At 36.7% G+C, this 18779-nt stretch overlaps 1 protein-coding gene across 4 annotated transcripts; it reads right to left on the bottom strand.

Annotated features, from left to right (window-relative positions):
• Positions 1-1116: 1116 nt before the first annotated feature.
• Positions 1117-17910, bottom strand: LOC113229999 (N-alpha-acetyltransferase 35, NatC auxiliary subunit). Of its 4 annotated transcripts, none has more exons than XM_026463716.1 (14): positions 17845-17910; positions 15515-15597; positions 15091-15242; positions 14626-14849; positions 13908-14091; positions 13267-13456; positions 12307-12488; positions 10938-11207; positions 9884-10024; positions 8807-8970; positions 7057-7249; positions 4537-4694; positions 3991-4084; positions 1117-1772 (listed from the first exon to the last, which is right to left on the bottom strand). In XM_026463716.1, the coding sequence occupies exons 2-14, from the start codon at positions 15591-15593 to the stop codon at positions 1632-1634; spliced, it is 2172 nt and encodes a 723-aa protein (XP_026319501.1). In that variant the 5' UTR covers positions 15594-15597; positions 17845-17910; the 3' UTR covers positions 1117-1631. The 4 variants fall into 4 exon arrangements, with proteins under 4 accessions (XP_026319501.1, XP_026319500.1, XP_026319502.1 ...); XM_026463715.1 differs by having other exon boundaries at positions 17857-17906; XM_026463717.1 differs by having other exon boundaries at positions 10992-11207; positions 17857-17906.
• Positions 17911-18779: the final 869 nt, after the last annotated feature.

Below are 18779 nucleotides of genomic sequence, written 5' to 3'. Positions count from 1 at the left end.
AAATAGGTACTGCATATATAAAAAGGTTATTTCAATATAGCACGAGGCTACTGTGATGAATTTATTTTTTTAAGTTAAATTATGTTTTGCAACCTGTAGGTACAACTAAAATAATGTTACAAGCCTACGCTATGAGCGACATGTAGGCGTACACGCCGGAAGAAACACTGCTTGTCTTATTTATACTATGCCATTGATTTGTTGCAAAAGTAAACCGCCTTCGCTATAAGATACCTTTAGCAGAGGATATTTTATTTCGGGGCGGTCTTCACCAGGCTGTTTTGCGCCTCATTTCAAACATCAACGACAACTTTACAGGAAAAATTCAACCTTAAATTAACCCGAGACGGATTAACAGTTTATGTATTAGTATAAGGCTAAGGGCGCCTTCAAACTAGATGCTTGTAGAAGCGCTGCAGCGGCGCTACTGTGGCGCTGCAGCCTCGCGACTACTAATTTTCATATGTCATAGTCGAATAATAAAAAGAAATGAAACTAGACTAGACAGTCAACCGTATATACACCATTATGACATTAAGGGTCGTATTCTAGAACTCTACTCAATGCTCAAGTCAGGATTTGAGTATGGTTTAAAGCACTCGAAATCACACTCAAGTCCCTGCCATTAAGGTCATATTTCCAGTGCTTGTGTTTCCAGTGCAATCCTGACTTGAGCATTCAGTAGAGTTCTGGAATACGACCCTAAGAGTCAAAATACGGCTTGACAACCTGTTTCGTCTACTATATCTTGCCTGTGTATTTTTTATCATTAGCCCTTGTAACCTTGATAGATAAAAGAAACGAAAAAGATTTTAATAATTATTAATACAAAGATCGAAACACATAGACAAAATCCTTCGATCTGACAGGACCAACTACTAACTGAGCAATAGATTGAGTCAGCAGAGCTTACGAATATCTATGCGTTTGTTACAGATTTTTCTTTTTGGTTTTAACGGCTTGAGAAATCTATGAGTTTTTTCTTCACTCAACCAGATCCCTTCCAGTTACCGGAGGTTAACAAAATATGTCGCTTTTTGAAATTGTAATATTGATTGTATTAAATACCATGACGTTACCATGAAACATCATGGTATTTAATAAAATCAATATTACGTGTAAGTGATGAAAAAGGAGAATGATTACCGAATTAAGTACCATCGTGATGAACCCCTTATAAATCTCACTACTGGATACGGTCTAGTCTAGGGTTTGTGTGAGACTTCACACGTTTCCCAAGGCTTGTGAACTGTGTGTATTCCATATGTAACTTTCTTCCTTCACCATTAGGCTGCTAACAGATTGACTACATATTTGAAGTTAATGCGTGAAGTCATTATCAATTTCACGCATTAACTGCATGTAGTCGATCGCGGCTGCACGAAGTTGGTTTCGACTTCATGCAGCCGCGAGAGGTAATCATACTATTCACAAATGTAGATAACTTAGAAATAAACATCGTTTAGGATATGCCGCCACAGGGATTCGAACCGTAGACTTCTCAATTGAAAAGCTGAATTGAGTACACCAATGATGAAACAAGAAACAACTAACTAGTTTTTGGTAGACGAAACGGGATCAAGCACAAAGAACAAAGGTAAAACCGAAAATATAACTATACTTAAACTATATTACACCAATTTTATGATTGGAAAATGTCTATGTACAGAGAAATCAAACTCGGGTGGCACCGTCGAGTCCCTTTTGTGTCCACCGGCTAATAATTTTAAAACTACGAAATTTGTTTTGGCTATCTTTAGGAGATCTTGTACCTGAAAATAAAGAGGAGCAACATGTATATTAAAAAAAAATAGTGCCACCATCTAATCATTACGTACATTATGCTTTGTTTGTCCAGGAATATGGACGTCGTTAATCAATGGATGGCGCTAGCATTTTTTTGCGTTACAAATTTCAGATAATTTTTCAGAGCCCAAAGGCCTTTTTGAAATGTACTTTAAAACATGTTTAAATAAAAACATGAACCCAGAAAGCCAGTAAAAAGCATGAAGTTGGAGATAAGTGTACGTATAAAAATACTTCCCGCGTTAGCCACCAGTTGTCTTATGAGGTGATGACTCTATACCCGTATGTATAAGGTAGTTAGTTTTTGGTTAGCCTCTACATAGTCCCACTGTTGGACACAGGCCTCCTCTTACAATGAGAGGGTTTGGGCTGTGATTACCACACGGTCCCAATGCGGGTTAGGAACTTCACACACAAAATTAAATTGCTTTGCACACGTGTGCAGGTTTCCTCACGCTTTTTTTCTTCACCGAAAATAAATTCCGTAAAATTCAAGAGGTGCAAGGCCGGATTCAAACCCACGACCCTGTACTTGAGAGGTGGTAGGTCAAACTATTCGGCTACCACGGTATACTGGGTTATTTTTAAAATAATAGCAACCTAGCAGGACCGGACTTTTTTGTACAATCTGACACTTTTTAGATCTGCTAGCCCACCCTCGTTCTCTTTTCGAAACAATTACTGTCAAATAAGTAATACTCGACCAAATAAAAGACGCATGATGCGAATGAAGCTTCATACTTGAAATTGTTTTTATCATTGCCGGAGAACAAGAGTTAAATTTACTACCATGTTACCAAATACAGAGAGTATTTGGTAGCATGGTAGTAAATTCAAATGTGCAAGCGTCCTATCCGATGACTCCCGCGTTTTGCACAGAGTTACCACCGTTTGAAGCAATCTGTTCAAATAATGTTATTTTTATATGAAAGTGAAATCTGGCGTGATAAAAGTCATGGAACAAAAGTTGTTGTGTATTATGTTAATAATACAAGTAAAAGTTGTTAGTATTTTACAAATAACCCCGTATAATAGATAGTAAAAAGTTTTTTTTTTTCATAACTATAAACATTTTATGTTTAAAAACAGAAAAAAGGATCAAGAGATTTTCTTTCCATGAATCGCTTACTAACGTTGGACCTTGCATTCCGATGTGACTACGTGATATTATGGAGCAAACATGCTAACAAAACAAACAACATAGCAGAAACATCTCCGGATTTTTACCGTTTCGAACCACGGTTGGCTGAGATGGTAAAGTCATCAACAAACAAACAAACAACCTGTATAGGTCCCGAAACGTTAATTTGTTTAAAGAAACAAAAATACGCGATTTCGATTCGAAAAAAAAGTAATTTCCAATTAACATCGAGTCTATAACCAGAAATAGAGACAAAATAATAAAATAATCCATCCTTGGCAACTCATCAGGTAAATGGGCCTTATATCACTTTTAAATATCAACTCTCGTTTGCGCTGAAATCACAAATTAGAAAAACTGAAATAGTACAGCGCCAACAACTGACCTGTGTGTACGTCTCCGTACATTCGAAAAATATTCTGTATGTATTGTAATAAACATAATATCTCTAACAATGGGGGCTGTTACAATCGGTGGATAATATCTCTAACAATGGGGGCTGTTCCATTCGGTGGTGTGGGAAAAACAGCAAAACATCTAATTACAAAACAAACGGAATAACATTTCATCGGTAATTAAAAATGTAATTTTTCAATTTTCGTCCATTATAGCAATTTAAATTTTTAATTGCTCAATTTAAATTGGTCGATTTGAAGTGAAACAATTGACGACTCCCGTCAATTGTTTCGAACTCGGACTGGCCAATCGGAGCACAGTTATCTCAGTAATGATTTGGCAGAATAGTTTTCAAACAAATTAATTGACTTGATGTCAATTAAAAGCTTTTGTTTAAAGTTTAATGCACAGCATCGTATATAAGCAGATATATGTAAGTCCTCTAAAGGAGTATATATAATAAGAAACAAGCACATTACACACAAGTTGTCAAAATTATATGCACCGTCTGTGGCATGCCAGTTTCATCGCTGTTTGCCTTCACAGCAAGTGGTAATTGTAAACTCAATAGTCCATAACCTGGCTTTATTTGGGTTTTAAAATTTCAGGTACACAAGCAAAAACAAAAATACACTATAAAACCTTACCTCTTGATCGGGTGTTGTAATAGTTTCTAAAAGAGACCGAGCCTGCTGAAAGTGTTTGCAGCCGCCAAGGTATAATATCACAGGGTTTTCGTACCTGGCATATAATAAGAAAGTTAGTAAAGTTACAATTAATTTGAAAATATTAAAATCCCTACTCGTTCGATATTCCCTTCAGGCGTACTAAGCACATTTAGTCATTTATTCCGAGCACATACAGCCCAAGTATCATCTACTATTGTATAAGTTGAAAAGTCCCATGTGCTTGTAATTTCACCAGTGACATTAATTAGAGGATAAACTCTTTCACAAGGAACTCTACTTAGTAGTAGCGCATGCAATGTAAAAATTTAAAATGTGACAGTCCTGCATGTAATGGACTACAAGAACTATGCACATCCGTAATTTCTCTCATGCGAAAAGGTTTTCGCATTTTATTTATATACATATATGTATATGGCTCTTATAACGTAGTTTGATTTGACGCGCGCAAATTTAACTACATTTGATCTTAGTCTAATGAAGGAAATATACTAGTTTTATACTTACTGTAACGGCTGCGTCATTTCGCAGAATTCGTGATAATGAACTTGAGGTGGTGTCAACACCGACAATGGGGCGAAACGGTGCTTGTACCGCACGGCTTCGTTGTCAAATTCCGATTGGGGCTGCCTGATTTTGCCCTGTAGTTTGAATGCCACTAACGCCTGAAACCACATAAAAAAACAAAAAAGTTCAAAAAGTTGCTCTACAGTAAATAAATAAAAAAGAAAAAACCATAGGTCATTAAGTAAGACTGCTTTTCTAAACGCTTACCACTTTAGCAGAAAATGTTCGCTCTGTATAATATATATTGGAAAATCGAATAATATTTTATAGTATAAGGAAATAGCTTTATAAAGAGCCGTATCCTTTACATCATAGAACGCGTTGTTTGCCGTGGGACATTAACGTAAGGTGCCTATCTGTGTAAATCTAGGCTGAATTATGATGTAAACTTTTTATTGATGATAAAGTACCGGACTCAATCCCCGGCCGGGTCAATGTAGAAAATTCATTTTTTCTATATTGTCTCGGGTCTGGGTGTTTGACGGTGCCGTCGTTGTTTCCGATTTCCATAACACAAGGTATTTTAATTACTTACTCTGGGAACAGAGCAACGTATGTATGTTGTCTTATATTTATTTATTTACTTCTATGACATCACAGATTATATAGGCGGTAGTAAACATTTAGCATCAAGTCAACATTCTCATTATTTACAGTTTTACATCATACAAATTACAGTCACTTCCACTCCAAGCTCCTTTATTATTAAGAAACTCTCAAATAGGTAAACTTTTAATTATAGTTTGTCGCACCATTTATTTTATTTTGACATAAGCATGCGTATGAAGTTTAATAATTACTGATAGAAGACCGTAGACAAAAAAATTCAACAATTCTCTGGACGCTGATTTTTTCTTTACTGTAGTGAAGCAACGTACACTTTAGCTCCGATATTTTATCGCGCAAACAGATTATGTAAAGATAATTTTTATTTGATTTCTCCATTGTATAGCAGTATACCACGGAACTGTCTAATAAATTATAACCAAAATTAATAAATTAAAAAATGTTTATAATAAATTCTAATTGTTTATTACAATCAATTCTTCTCTATATGAACTGGAATCATCACTTGAATCCACTGTAATATTAATAATGAATTCATTGTGAATGTGAACCCGCTCACATTCACGATTAAAACTTCTTCATTAATAAAGTCGATTGTAATAAGAAATCGAATCGGTGACGCATTAGGACGTCACTAATGATTAGTACTCAAGCTGTAAAAGTAAAAAAATAAATGGTCTGCCGGAGTATAAAAAAAACCATTACGGTCTTCAAATACAGTGCATGTTTAAAAATATATCCGGTAATTCAAATACAGAATGTATCTAAACAGATCTAAACAGTTAATATAAACATTTAATTGCGGTTGCAAGGTCACAGGCGGGAAAGGAATAACATACTTAACTTTGAGTAAACTAATATAAAACTAATAAAAACCAAATGTTTTGAGCTCTAAGAAGAACACATAAAGTCTTATAGGAATTTTGAAGTACACTAAACTTGCCGTTGTTAATCATCTTTACATGTTTTTACAATTATTTTGCTAAATTCAATAATTACGATATAAGAGGAACAGTACATCGTATAGGTACCTCGTGTTCTCAAGATTTCGCAATAAAATTGTCAAGATTGGATTTTTCCGCCATTTGGATTTGGAGCACCGTAGCGACATCTCTATAAAATAATTTAAACTAATTTATCTGTTTTATCAACTGAAAGACTATTAGTGCTAAACTCTTTAAATTATGTGAAGGCTTCAAGTAGCGACGGGACGAGTTGTATTTTTTTCAGCTCGAATTACTCGAATTGACTCGACCTGGTGTCTGACAGAGCAATCGCAAATCACGAGTAGCGAGAGCGATGCGGCGTATATTCATATTAATAATAATAATAACGCACACACTCAACATAGCCCCGCACCAGGGAAACCCTGTGTCGCGGGTGCCATGGACACACACATAAACAACCACAAATTACACCCAAACTCACGATAGAAATAAATGTAGGCCATACAAATATTTCTCCCGACCCGGGAATAGAACCTGAGACCTCTGCGTGGCAGTCCGGCATGGTAACCGTTCGGCCACGGAGGCAGTTATTCACCGAGTTGGGCCTATCGGCCAGCAGACTGCGTCTTGAGCGTGTGAGAACGAGTAGCCGAAGCCGCTGTATGAATGAAGTATTCGCGCGGGTTACGCACCAAGCTAGCTCGAGTTCATAAAAAAGTACTCGAATTGACTAGTGAGAGTAAATAAATAGAGTTAAATAACTCGACTCGCCCATTGCTAGCTTCAAGTCCCTATTCCCCCGGTGTTCCTCTTACCCCCATCTGACCTTAATTTTATATTGCCAAATAATATATAAGAATAAAGTAGGGTGACAATGAAATCGTTAACTCAAGTGAAACGTATAAGCTTAGACTTTAAAAAACAATACTTTTTATAGGACACTAACTTTGTAATACCCTCCACACATATTCTGCAAGATTTGGCACATCAGTCCTTCCCTGGCGTAGGGTCTGGTGCGTTTCTTTTGTTTCTTAACGCCGCTACGTTTGGAATCACCTCGCTTGGCGCCCTCACCCGCCAGACCTTCCGCGCGGCCCAATGCCGATATTAGCCACCCGTACAGAAATTCGTATAAATACCTGGAAGTTAAGCAAATAATTAAACAAATTACATTACAATATATTATATAATTATTACTAGACAAAAGGCAATAGGGAACCGAAAGGTATATGTTTAGTCACCTGATAACGTCACTATAGTGTTGGAAACATAACGAATCACAATAAAACACCGACAATAGAATACACACTTAGTTTATTCGTAAGGCCTACGTATTATGGTATGTTAACATCAAAAGCCGCGCGGTCGGAGCGCGGCGGGCGGAACTCTATACAACACGTACAAACGCTGGGTCGCGGACGCGCGAACTGCACGTAGGCGGAGATCTGTCGCTGGCGCACGCCGCGGTGCGCATGCGTAGTGAGTGTATCATGGCTTGTGTAGTGGCTGCGCGCAAACGTGTCCTTATAATAGTTTTTTAGAAGCATTATAGAAGGAAAGAGAGGCAGAGGAAGACCGAGATGAAGTTATTTAGACCAGATAAGGGAAAAAGTCAATGTCGTGTCGTATCAGGGATTCATAATTAGGCCGTTGAACAATGATGGTTGGTGATTGCTCCACTGACAAAACCTGGCTCTCAAATAAGAAGATTCGTAATACTCCAATATCAATTTAATTTAGTATAAAATGATTATGAAGAAATTCATCAACATTCGTTGTTGTTTACGTTTGCAATTATTTATTATATAATTAAATAGTTTCTACATAAGTTTTTTAGCAGAAGAATAGTCGAGAATTTATAACGTTTTTGTGACTAATTTTGTATATGTGATGGATGTGTTTCAGTGAATTGATTTTGAACTGAAACAAATACATCATTAACATGACAATAATATTTTACAATGTGACATTAGTAGCTGTAAGTTTTGTCTAGCTAATCAAAAATTCTCCTTTAGATAAAAAAAAATAGTGAAGCATAACGCTTTTAGTTATCGCACAGGGAAATTTGAGTAATATGTCAATAGTATGTTAAAAAACGCTTATCAGTGATAGACCACACGTCACGTTACAATGTCTGAAATGTGTGAATGTGATGTACGGACAACGGCACATCAGGCTACACGTTTTTGTTCGAAAATCGCCTCCAGTGCAACGGAACAAGTTACGTCAATGCGCACCTAGATGTGCTGGTGCGTGTACAATACACTAAACCCCACTCCATACAAAACCAATCCTTCGAAACTTGTGCCTAGTCAATGTATAGGGCTTTTTCTCTCTTTATTTTTAATGTAAAAGGGTTTGTTCACGCAGTGAATATGCCACCGCACTAGGGAAACCCTGTATCGCGGGTGCCGTGGATACACATATAGACAACCACAAATTACACCCATTCACGAGAGAAATAAATGTAGGCCATACAAATATTTCTCTCGGCCCGGGAATCGAATCCGGGACCTCTGCGTGGCAGTCCAGCATGGTAACCATTCGGCCACCGAGGCAGTAGTCGTTCTACGTTACATTGTTATCTTCTACTAATACATTTGGCTACTAATTTATATTGCACGTTAACCTCGTCCGATGTGGGTGATAACGGAAAGGATAATGTTAACGTATAGGGCTTGAAATAGAATACCAACCAAAATATATAATGATACTCGTGCACGCTGTAAAGCTCCAACTCTAGCCCCGAAAGAAGGTACGCGATCATGACGCGTAATACGTGGTACAGGATCCAGGTGCCGAAGCAAGCGCGCGGCGGAGTGCCCGCAGCGCCACTCACCACTGCGTCCACACTCTCCGCCTGGACAAAATTTACATGGCAATATGTAAGTACCAGTTACATTAAATGAGTGTTTACCAATGATATTTATCCATAGTTGGGGAAGCCCCTGGCAAAGTCGCTATCAGTTGCACAATACATTTCATTTTGCTTTGAAACGGGGCCATCCGCTTACTGTTTATTGAAAAACAAATTAAGTATAAGAAAAAATACAGTCGAGCTGAAATTACTGATACTATGTACTTTTCCTTGCGGAAAAGCAAAGATGATTAGACCATGCCGCCTAGTCTTTTTAATATTTTTAAAATATATATATTATGGTAACCACAGTAACTGTTTTATTCATATTATACGCACTCTGTTATTGTGTAGTCAGAACACTCTGTTGCTTATTAATCTATGATATTAAAGTGTTGTGTATAGAACACCGCATCATAGATTTCGTTGGTAATAAGAGTCATCTTTGATGACGTCATTTCAAGTAATCAAGGCCATTGCATAAAAAGACAAGTAAGGTAATTCCTTACAAAAGTAGCAGCGAGGTTTGTGTGTCGCACACGCCATTTGTCATAGAATTAAAGTAATCGCTCGGTGTTTAAAAAATTACTTCAAATTGTTGACATGTTTACTGTTGTGTATATGGTTGTATGAGCAAGGGTGTCTCAAATTTAGAACTGATGCTGCCATATTACATGTAATGATTGGATGGAACACCTAACTAGCACCAAAGATAGTGTATATAATATTTGGGTCGTAATGCTGAAAAACGAATTTCTTATAATACATAATAAATTCAAAAATCAATTGTTTACACCGTTTGTAGGTCAAGACATAACAAATAATGATCTGACTGTTTGTTGTTATCTGGTAACTTTAAGGCATATTGTATCAGGTATGGTGTGTTCAAATATAAATAATTGTATAAAATGTGTACCTCCTCTTGAAGCGCAGCAAATTCGTCAAGCAACAAAGCCAGTTTGTCCCTTTGCCGCGCGCGGTTGTGTCCACAAACTTGAAGTAGCACCGCAAATGGCCTCACGCAGCGAGATAGGAAGTTTTCTACGAACTCGCGAGCCTACAATAAAAAGAAAAAAAAAAAAAGGACGTAATGAGAAAACATCTGCTTTTTAAAAGAGTAGCTGCGGTAAATCGGGGCCACTACTGATACACTCACGGAAACTAACCCAACAGTTCGCAGTGTGGGCACTAGATGAGGACGTCTCAGGTTCAATTCCGGGTAGGAAATAAACATTAAACTCTAAAATTAATAATAATAACGCACACACTCCTAGCCTCGCACTAGGGAAGCCCTGTACCGGGGGTGCCATGGACACACACATAGACAACCACAAATTACACCCAAACTCACGAGAGAAATAAATATAGGCCATATCTAGTTCTTAGGTTTTCGCGATTGTTACATCTATATGTAACGTTCCTATGAAATGAACCTATTTTTCCGGATTTAAATCGCGTATATTCGTTTTTTTCGTGTAGTAAGTCAATGTCAAACCAAATGTAGGCCATACAAATATTTCTCCCGGCCCGGGAATCGAACCCGAGACCTCTACGTGGCAGACCAGAATGGTAACCGGTCGGCCACGTAGGCAGTTTTAGTTCTAGAATAGTTCTAGAATGGAAGTTCTAGGTAGCGCCCCGGAGTGAATTGCGGTGCTTTTGGTATACATAGCACGGGAATAATTACCATTTATATAAAAAAATTGACTTTATTTAAAATAGAAAAGATTGCTTACAGTATGTCCATACGCGATATTGAATGATACAATTAGTAATCATAAGTACCAGAATGGTATAAGGCGAAATCAGTGGTTATATTTAATACATACATTTTATTTTCCTCGGCAAATGCCGATTCGTCAGTGTTAAAAAAATCAATGTACTGTCTCAAAAATGTATAAAGACGTACACGTCGTCGTCGAAGCGGAAGCCTCTCGTCAGACTTGCGAAGAAATGCGAGAATGACTTACCCCTGCCATGGAACGGTCAGAGACTGACAGGTCGGTGGTGTTAGAATAACTCACTCCGCGGTAGGTGGGCATGAGCGCCGGCGGGTTCACAAAGGCCTTGACAGAGTCGCGCAGCACCTCCAGGAAGGCGTGGTGGGGACGGGGGGACGCAGGCGCGGGGGACCCGCCGGCAGTCGCCGCGCCCGCCGGGGACCCGCTCACGTACAACAGCTGCAGCGCCGACCGCGACAGGATGCACGCGCGCCCCCGGCTGAACTCCATGAAGAAGTCCTGCAACACCACGCACACATTAGCAAACATTTCACTGCAATTTCGCTGATGTTTGCTACATTACTTTCGAGCAAAAGCAAACTATTTAAAATCTTGCTCATCCCATTAAAACATTCAAATCATTAAAGATGCCTGCAGATTTGTTTGGTTTTTTTGACGATCGATACGCGTGAGTACATTTGTAATAAACAGGCGATTGACATCCTATTTTTGTTCGATGAACATGTGTGATCAGACAAAAGCGACTATATGTTGGAAACAGACGATAGATAGCGTATTTTTTGTAATCAACGCGTGTCGATCGTCAAAAAATCGAGCACAACAGTAAATTTGTTTCTAAAAGTTATTATACTTTTTCTAACCGTACTCTAAAAGGAGTTTTCTCAAATATGCTCGGAAATGTTTGTATTACTTTCAAAAAACGAACACGGAAAGTTTGTCCTTTATGGACCGTTTGACTTCTTCCCGGCAAAGGCCTGCAAAGTATATATGAAAATCCATCACTGTCTAGTTCTCTAAACTTTTAAATCTACCTACTAAATGAACTATGTAAACAGGCAAAAGGAAAACTCATACAGCCAACTGCCTAGTGTTCGTAATTGCATCGTCGTATTTTTTAAAAAGGCGGTAAAATAAAGTCATCTAGTACATAAACTCTATAAGTAAAGTGCTTGGGTATTCTTTTGTTCTTTTTTTTTGTCTTTTTTCGTCGCGAAAATAAGTTCTAGTGAGAAGAGCGATAACGAAAATGCCTGCAATACTATGTCAAATATTACTCTTCATTTTAATAAACATTTTATTTACTTTTTCTATTATACATCTTCTTCTCTTTAGTCTTCTATTATTTCCTCACATTGTTTGAGAAAATCACTATAGAAGCCTCGGCGGGAATGGCTGCTTGACTCTTTGGCTATTAAAACAACGAGTATGAGTTACAATATTGTCCCCCCTTAGTTCCCAGCCTCTGCAATAATCTATGTGGCTGGTTTCTAGCAAAGGCACAATATTTTTAACCACTAGAGGCGCTGTGTATTTTATCCATACACATTTTACGCTTTCTCAAGAGGCTTTCACGCTGTGAACTGTACAGATACACTACCAATGCCGTATGGAAGTTGGAGCAAGAAGTAATCTTCCAGGCGTGGCGCAGCCTCGCGACTAGTTCGTCGAAGTAAAGAAGTGCTTCGGCGCGCGGCTTGATGCGCGTGTAACGGGGAAATGTTGGCGGTAATAGGCGCTGATTGATCATCGGTTCGAACCCCATTGGGTTTGGGGAATCCGCTGAAACAATAATAAAGATATCTTGCTAGAAAAATACACCCTATCTACGTAAATAAACAAAAGCACTTGGCATAGTCTAGAAGACACAGGCGAATTTCAGATAGTGTCCATTTAAATTGTACAAACCGGTGTTACATTTTTTGGCCTAGTAAGAGGTCGCATCTATCACGGGTGCAGTCAGTTGGACACAGTGGGTACGAAAGCAGGTGAGACATACTTTGTGCGAAGGATCCGCAAGCACAATGGTTTTGGGTTGGGTTAATATGGCCCCATCACATTCACCACATTTGTCTGTACATCGATCAACTTGTCCTAACATGGTTCACGGATTAATATTGACCACCGCGACCTATGACTGCAACTGACCACCATTTTAATTAAATTCCGTGTAACGAATTTTAGTGCATGCATAATGGCTGTCATCAATTAACGCTATAGTATATCGATGCCTTACTTTCTCAAACTCGTATAAATAGTGATTACTCAGGAGATGGCAATACTTCCTATTTATTTTAAATTTCTTATCAAGGGTTTTGGATGCATTACTTTAAGAATAGGAAAAAGCCAGTGTGTGCATATGAAGGAAATGTGATGTGAAATCAGCCTGCAAAATTTGCATACACAACCCATTTTTTGCATTTCAGTAACTTTGTGCTTTACGATGCGAGTTTGAGAAAGTAAGGCGACGATATTGAATATATTCAACTTCTGAAATTTATTTACATTTATTGCATTATTTATATATATTTATTGTAATCACAACAGAATACGAACTTACAATTTTCCACTGGTTGTGTGCCCCGCGGCGCTGTCTTGATGATGACTTTCATCATCTCAGAACAGCCGTTGAGAAGCGCCACGCAATCGGCTCCTGATTGCGAATCTCGCTTCGTGATCAACAGGAGTGCTTGGTACAACATTCTTGTGAATCTGATACGGGCCGCTAGCGCTCCCCACAAAGTGCTGGCCTAGAAGGTTTTTATTAGTAACAACTTTGACGGACGATGGTCTTAAAAGCAAGTACACCATGCTAATACTTGTTGAATAATAATGATTATAACAATTCACTAACTTGGCATGTGTATTTATAGTAAACAGTACACAATAATCTCAGTACAAAGTATTAAAAAAACCGACCTCAAAAGTTCGTGCAATTATATCTATTTGCCAAGTTATATTGGTCGGTTACCGGAAAGTGAGCGAAAACGGATTCACCTCTAGTTTGCCACCTTTCAAGATGGAATATTTTTATACTATATGGGATCACTATTAAAGTACCCTCTTTCCAACAAAAAAAAAGCATAATCCAAATCGGTTCACAAATGCCGTATCAAATCGCGTAACATACATACAAAAAAAGAGATGAATTGAGAAACTCATCCTTTTTTTGAAGTTGGTTAAAAATAAAATTTTTCTTACGTAGTCATCTGTAGCGCTCCTAACTTTCTTATTAAGCTCCTCCTCCTGCTCACGAAGCATAGCGATGCACTTTTGTTCAGTGACGTCCTGACTAGCGTCGTACGCGTTGCCTGCCTGTGGGTTCGAACCTAAACGATAACCATAGCCCATTGGTTGGAAATCTTCTTCTTCAAACACCTGAGCCCTAAAAAATTGGATAATTAGTTAGCTTTGTTACTAATCCATACAGACACGCACATGAGTTGATAGATACAGCATATTAAAATCACAAAATAAATTCTGTAGGAAAGTGTTGTACATACGTATTTCGTATACGTATTATCATTTAAACATCAATTACACAATAAGACCAAGTAAAACATTTGGCGTTGTGTACGAAGTGAGGTGTTCGTACCAGTTCACTTGGAAATTTATATCTATAATATTTAGTAGCAGTAGAGCTCCTTGTGAAAGAGTTTGTTCAAGGAAGTACTGCCACCTTATCTATTCCTGCAGCCAAACAATAATGTCAGCATTACTGTGTTCCGGTTTTGAAGGGTCAGGGTGCTGGTTTAATTACAAGTACATGGGACATGTCGATTTAAAGAGCTGAATGGCACTGCAACTGTTATGGACAGGCGTGTAGCTTATCATCAGGCGCACGACTTGTTCGTCCCGTCACCTGATTTTATAAAAAAAAAATCTGAATATACTATAAATATTACACAAAATCACTTACTTGTTAATACAATCCCTAATGCAATCGAGCAGCTTATATACAGCAATGCAATAAGCTTTCAATGTCTTGTTCACTATAGAATGTGGTTGATGCAGGTATAGGTTTGTGAAGACTGTTTGAGCAAGTGAATGGCCTTCTAACCAGGACACTATACAAGCCATTGTAGCATCTATTATGCCTATTATCTCACTTGGTTCTAGGTCATCAATTTTCAGCTTTCCTGCCTGCAATCCAAAAAAAGAAATAAAATTTTGACATTAGAGGCTTATCAAGATTTTGCAAAACATAAAGTCAAACTATGAAACCAGCTGCTGCAGACATCAGTAAACAAAGATGAAAGTTAGATAAAAGGGCTTTTAATTATAATCTCTGTTAATGCAGTGGAGCAATGAGTATCTTGAAGATCCTAGTTACATAAATATTTTTTATCATACTGACTTAGAAATTATTAAGCATAATACATACAGCAACCGCTTGTTGAAAGTTCAGGGGCTTAGGGTTACCACGATTGCACATCATGCCTGCATCCATCTTGGGGTCCATCATCTCAATAGCTGACATAGCCTCGAATAAACCAAATAGATGTCCATCGTGCAATAGCTCTCCTAATTGGAGATCTGGAAAATGGATAACAATTGGAAATCAGAAAACAAAAACTGCAAGAATATCTTACGTGCAAATTGAACATGCAGCACTTATTACATTGTGAATAAAATCTGTCTATTTGTGATCAAAATATGTTTTATTGAAGTAACCAACTCAGATGGGTATAAGAATGTTATATGCTCACCTAATATCTAAATGACCATAAATTTAAGGTTAGCTTGAGTGAATTGATTATTTATTGCATACATAATGGTACTGTTTGTACAGTACTGACAAAATTTACCTTGTATGTATTTAAAGAAATCTGATGTTATGTCAACCCAATTGTAGGTGACTTCGGGAGATGCTGGCATTGAGTCCATTGCCCTGTAAGTGATGGAAAAATGTTCATAGTTCTTTTTATTAATCATAGATAGGCACAATAGTAAGACCATATACTAGACAAAATATAAGTTTTTTAACCTGCCACATGTCCTAGAGGCATACTATGTCCTTAACAATTTTGGTATTATAGCCTTACAAAGTCTCTAATGCACAACTAAGTTTACATCCACCTTATTTAAAAATAATTAATTATTTTTTTAATTTTCCCAAAACCATTACGGACACCATGTCTCCAGGATGCATGTCAAGTTAAAGGCATTACACTACTTTGTGTCCACATCAAAGTAATAGGTTAGGAAATGGCCAGGAAGAAAAACAAAAAGGATCATATAAAATTGATTATAATGAATATTATTATGTTTAACCTCCATGATATGCCCTTATTTTTGTAGAATATCTTTCCAAAAAATCCATTAAAAACAAAAACAACAAGATCTGTAAGAAACACGTGGAAGAATTCATAAGGTCTGCTAACACAATCTGTAGCCACTTGGTAGAGCAGTTGCCCTGGTATAGCACAGATGCAGATTTGAGTCCTGTCAGATCGAAGGAATGTTTTTCTTTATGTTCAATTTTTGTATTAATATAATATAATAATTCGAAATATATTGACCCTGGAAAGTAAAATGTTTAACGTGCTTTTAGAAAATATTACAGGTGATTCACGTCATCAAACCGTTGAACTGCTTTTTTGTATTCACATGTAACAGTGAACATCAACGAGTCCAATTTTAAAGTCATGCAATCCAAATGTCGTTAAAGTTATTCTGGTATATGAATCGAACTTAAATTTACTCTTAAACAACAAGTCATATGCATTCTGCTAAACTTTTGACAGTTCTTTCAAGGGACTTTCGACAACTAAGTGTCAAATTTCACAATCCAAGATGTCATTCATTAGTTGTTACATTATGATTCTACTCATATCAATGTTTGTTCAAGTGATACGTGAATACCCATTTACGACGCGACTTCGCTCTAACGACTACGTAACTTAAATGATACTTTGATAGCTTGAATTTACGTGAATCGCACTACTGGAGAGTAACTTGAATTCATAACATGAAGTCGTTTAAAAAAAAAATTATAACTCTAATTTTATTTCTTATGTGGAAAAGCTGAAACTTTCTAGATTTCCATATAAGAAATAAAATGAGAGGTATGATTTCTTTCCTTCAAAAATTTTTTTTAAATCGCTCTCTTGTAATATTTTCCAAATTACATAAGATGCATGTCATACTACAAAACTCTTAGATCATAAGTACTTTTGTTACTAACCACCTGTAGATTTTAGTTTATTCAATCTTTAATTTTTTTTTGCTTATTTATTCAGTTTTAATTACCTAAATTTTAATTACAAGTAATATTACAATAATATAATTTGAAATATGGATTGTAATAATCTGAACTAAAATATTTTTGTTATAATTATTAATACAAAGATCAAACACTTAGAAAAGGATTCAAACCGACATCTTCTAGCATGCCGTGCCAGACACTATACCAACTAAGCCACGGTAGGTTCGGGTAGGAATTTTTTCTGTGTTTGATCTTTGTATTAATAATTATAACAAAGTAATGGATTAATTTCACAAAACAATAATTGAATGTCAATTCAATAAAAATTTCAAATATTTTTATTTTTATTTATTTTATAAGATGTTTTACCTTTCCAGCATCAATATGAACATTAAAATTTTTAAAGCACTACAGAAAGTAATTCCTCAGAAATGAAACTAGCAAAAAATTTAACACATTTGAATAGCTTTTTTGGCAGTGATCCAAAATAATAAGTGTTAAAAGTCAGGGCATGCTAAAGGACAGGTTAAAGATTATATAAATACAACACATTTTGCACCAGACTGGCAAACACCATGTTAATGACAATAGCTAAAACTGCATGTGAACCACACATTGTTTTTTTTTTCATTCCCACTTGATTCTATGTACTGTGTAAATTTACTACCACTTCATAAGTAAGGTGAGTAATAGCCATGCAAAATCCAGGAATGTTTGCATGCTTTTTGTCTTAGAATACAGGTTATATTGTATAGCAATAATGTCAACCAGTATAAAACCACAAAAACACAAATTATAGATACACTTACTGCAAAAACAACAATGTGTATATACAACATCAGGTGCGAATTATTGCTAATACTTACCAAAAACTTAAAATAAGCTAAAGTTAAACCAGTAAAACACGTAAAATATTTCGGTATCATGCACCTCTATACTAACCCGTCACCATCGTAATATTCATCGTTATCGCTCATTAGTATACAAAAATCGTGGATTCGTATAAGAGAAGCTAAATTACCATGTAATTTTGATGATAAAACAAATAAACGACAAATTTGCTTTCGGAAACCGCTCGCGGGATCAATTTGACTTTATTTATTTGACACTGTGCTTCGCAATAATGATTTCATATGGAACTACTTAGTAAGAAAGAGACACATTACGAATAACTACAGAACAACTCTATCGTCTTTGATACGCAATAAACGAACAAAAAAAACGTTAATTTGAAGCATAGATAGTTTTGGAAAAAAAGGGTTTGAAGTGTGAAGTGCACAGAATTGGCGTTTTTTAATAGTTACATTTTTACACCAATTAATTTTTAGTTTATGTATAATTACGTTGTGCGTTTCTTGATTATTTGCTACCATTACGCTGAAGGCTCTGAAGCCAAACAATGCTTTATAAATAATAAGTGTGGAGTGGTCTTTTTTTTCTGAAATGGTGGGCTTTATGGCTTTAGCAGTTACTTTTTTTACATGAATTAATTTTTAGTTTATGTATATTACGTTGTGCGTTTTTTTATTGTTTGTACACATTAAGCTGATGGCTCTGAAGCCAATGCTTTATAAATAAATAAATAAAAGGTGTGAAGTACTGCCATCTAGCGTCGAGCAGAAACTATAATATATCCAAATAACCAACAAAAAAAAAACTCCAATATGACATTTTTCCGCGACGTGTTCTTTGTTGTGTATTGCTATTCACAGACTTCCTTAGATGCTAACGCATCAGCAGCTTGATTTTGATTGCCTCTCCCGATCGGAAACTGCATCTTTTCCGAGTTGAGGCGTATAATATTGCGGATGGGCTACCCGATCGGATTAATTCCGGTTTGAATTAAAATCAGGGCCCAGATGGAT

The sequence above is a fragment of the Hyposmocoma kahamanoa genome, unplaced genomic scaffold (genome assembly GCF_003589595.1).
Source record: "Hyposmocoma kahamanoa isolate Upper Pololo Valley unplaced genomic scaffold, ASM358959v1 63, whole genome shotgun sequence".
In the NCBI taxonomy this organism is placed as follows: domain Eukaryota; kingdom Metazoa; phylum Arthropoda; class Insecta; order Lepidoptera; family Cosmopterigidae; genus Hyposmocoma; species Hyposmocoma kahamanoa.
The sequence above is the reverse complement of the archived record's forward strand: the minus strand, read 5'-3'. Positions and strand labels throughout refer to the sequence as shown.

What these genes read in the sequence shown, in the direction of transcription:
- LOC113229999 (XM_026463715.1), bottom strand. Translation starts at nt 17,891, where the DNA reads ATGAGCGATAACGATGAATATTACGATGGTGACGG. An exon ending in CACACAACCAGTGGAAAATT is followed by an intron (nt 12,489 to 13,266) that starts GTAAGTTCGTAT and finishes TTATTGTTTCAG; the next exon opens with CGGATTCCCCAAACCCAATG. An exon ending in GAGTATCATTATATATTTTG is followed by an intron (nt 7,250 to 8,806) that starts GTTGGTATTCTA and finishes CTTAACTTCCAG; the next exon opens with GTATTTATACGAATTTCTGT.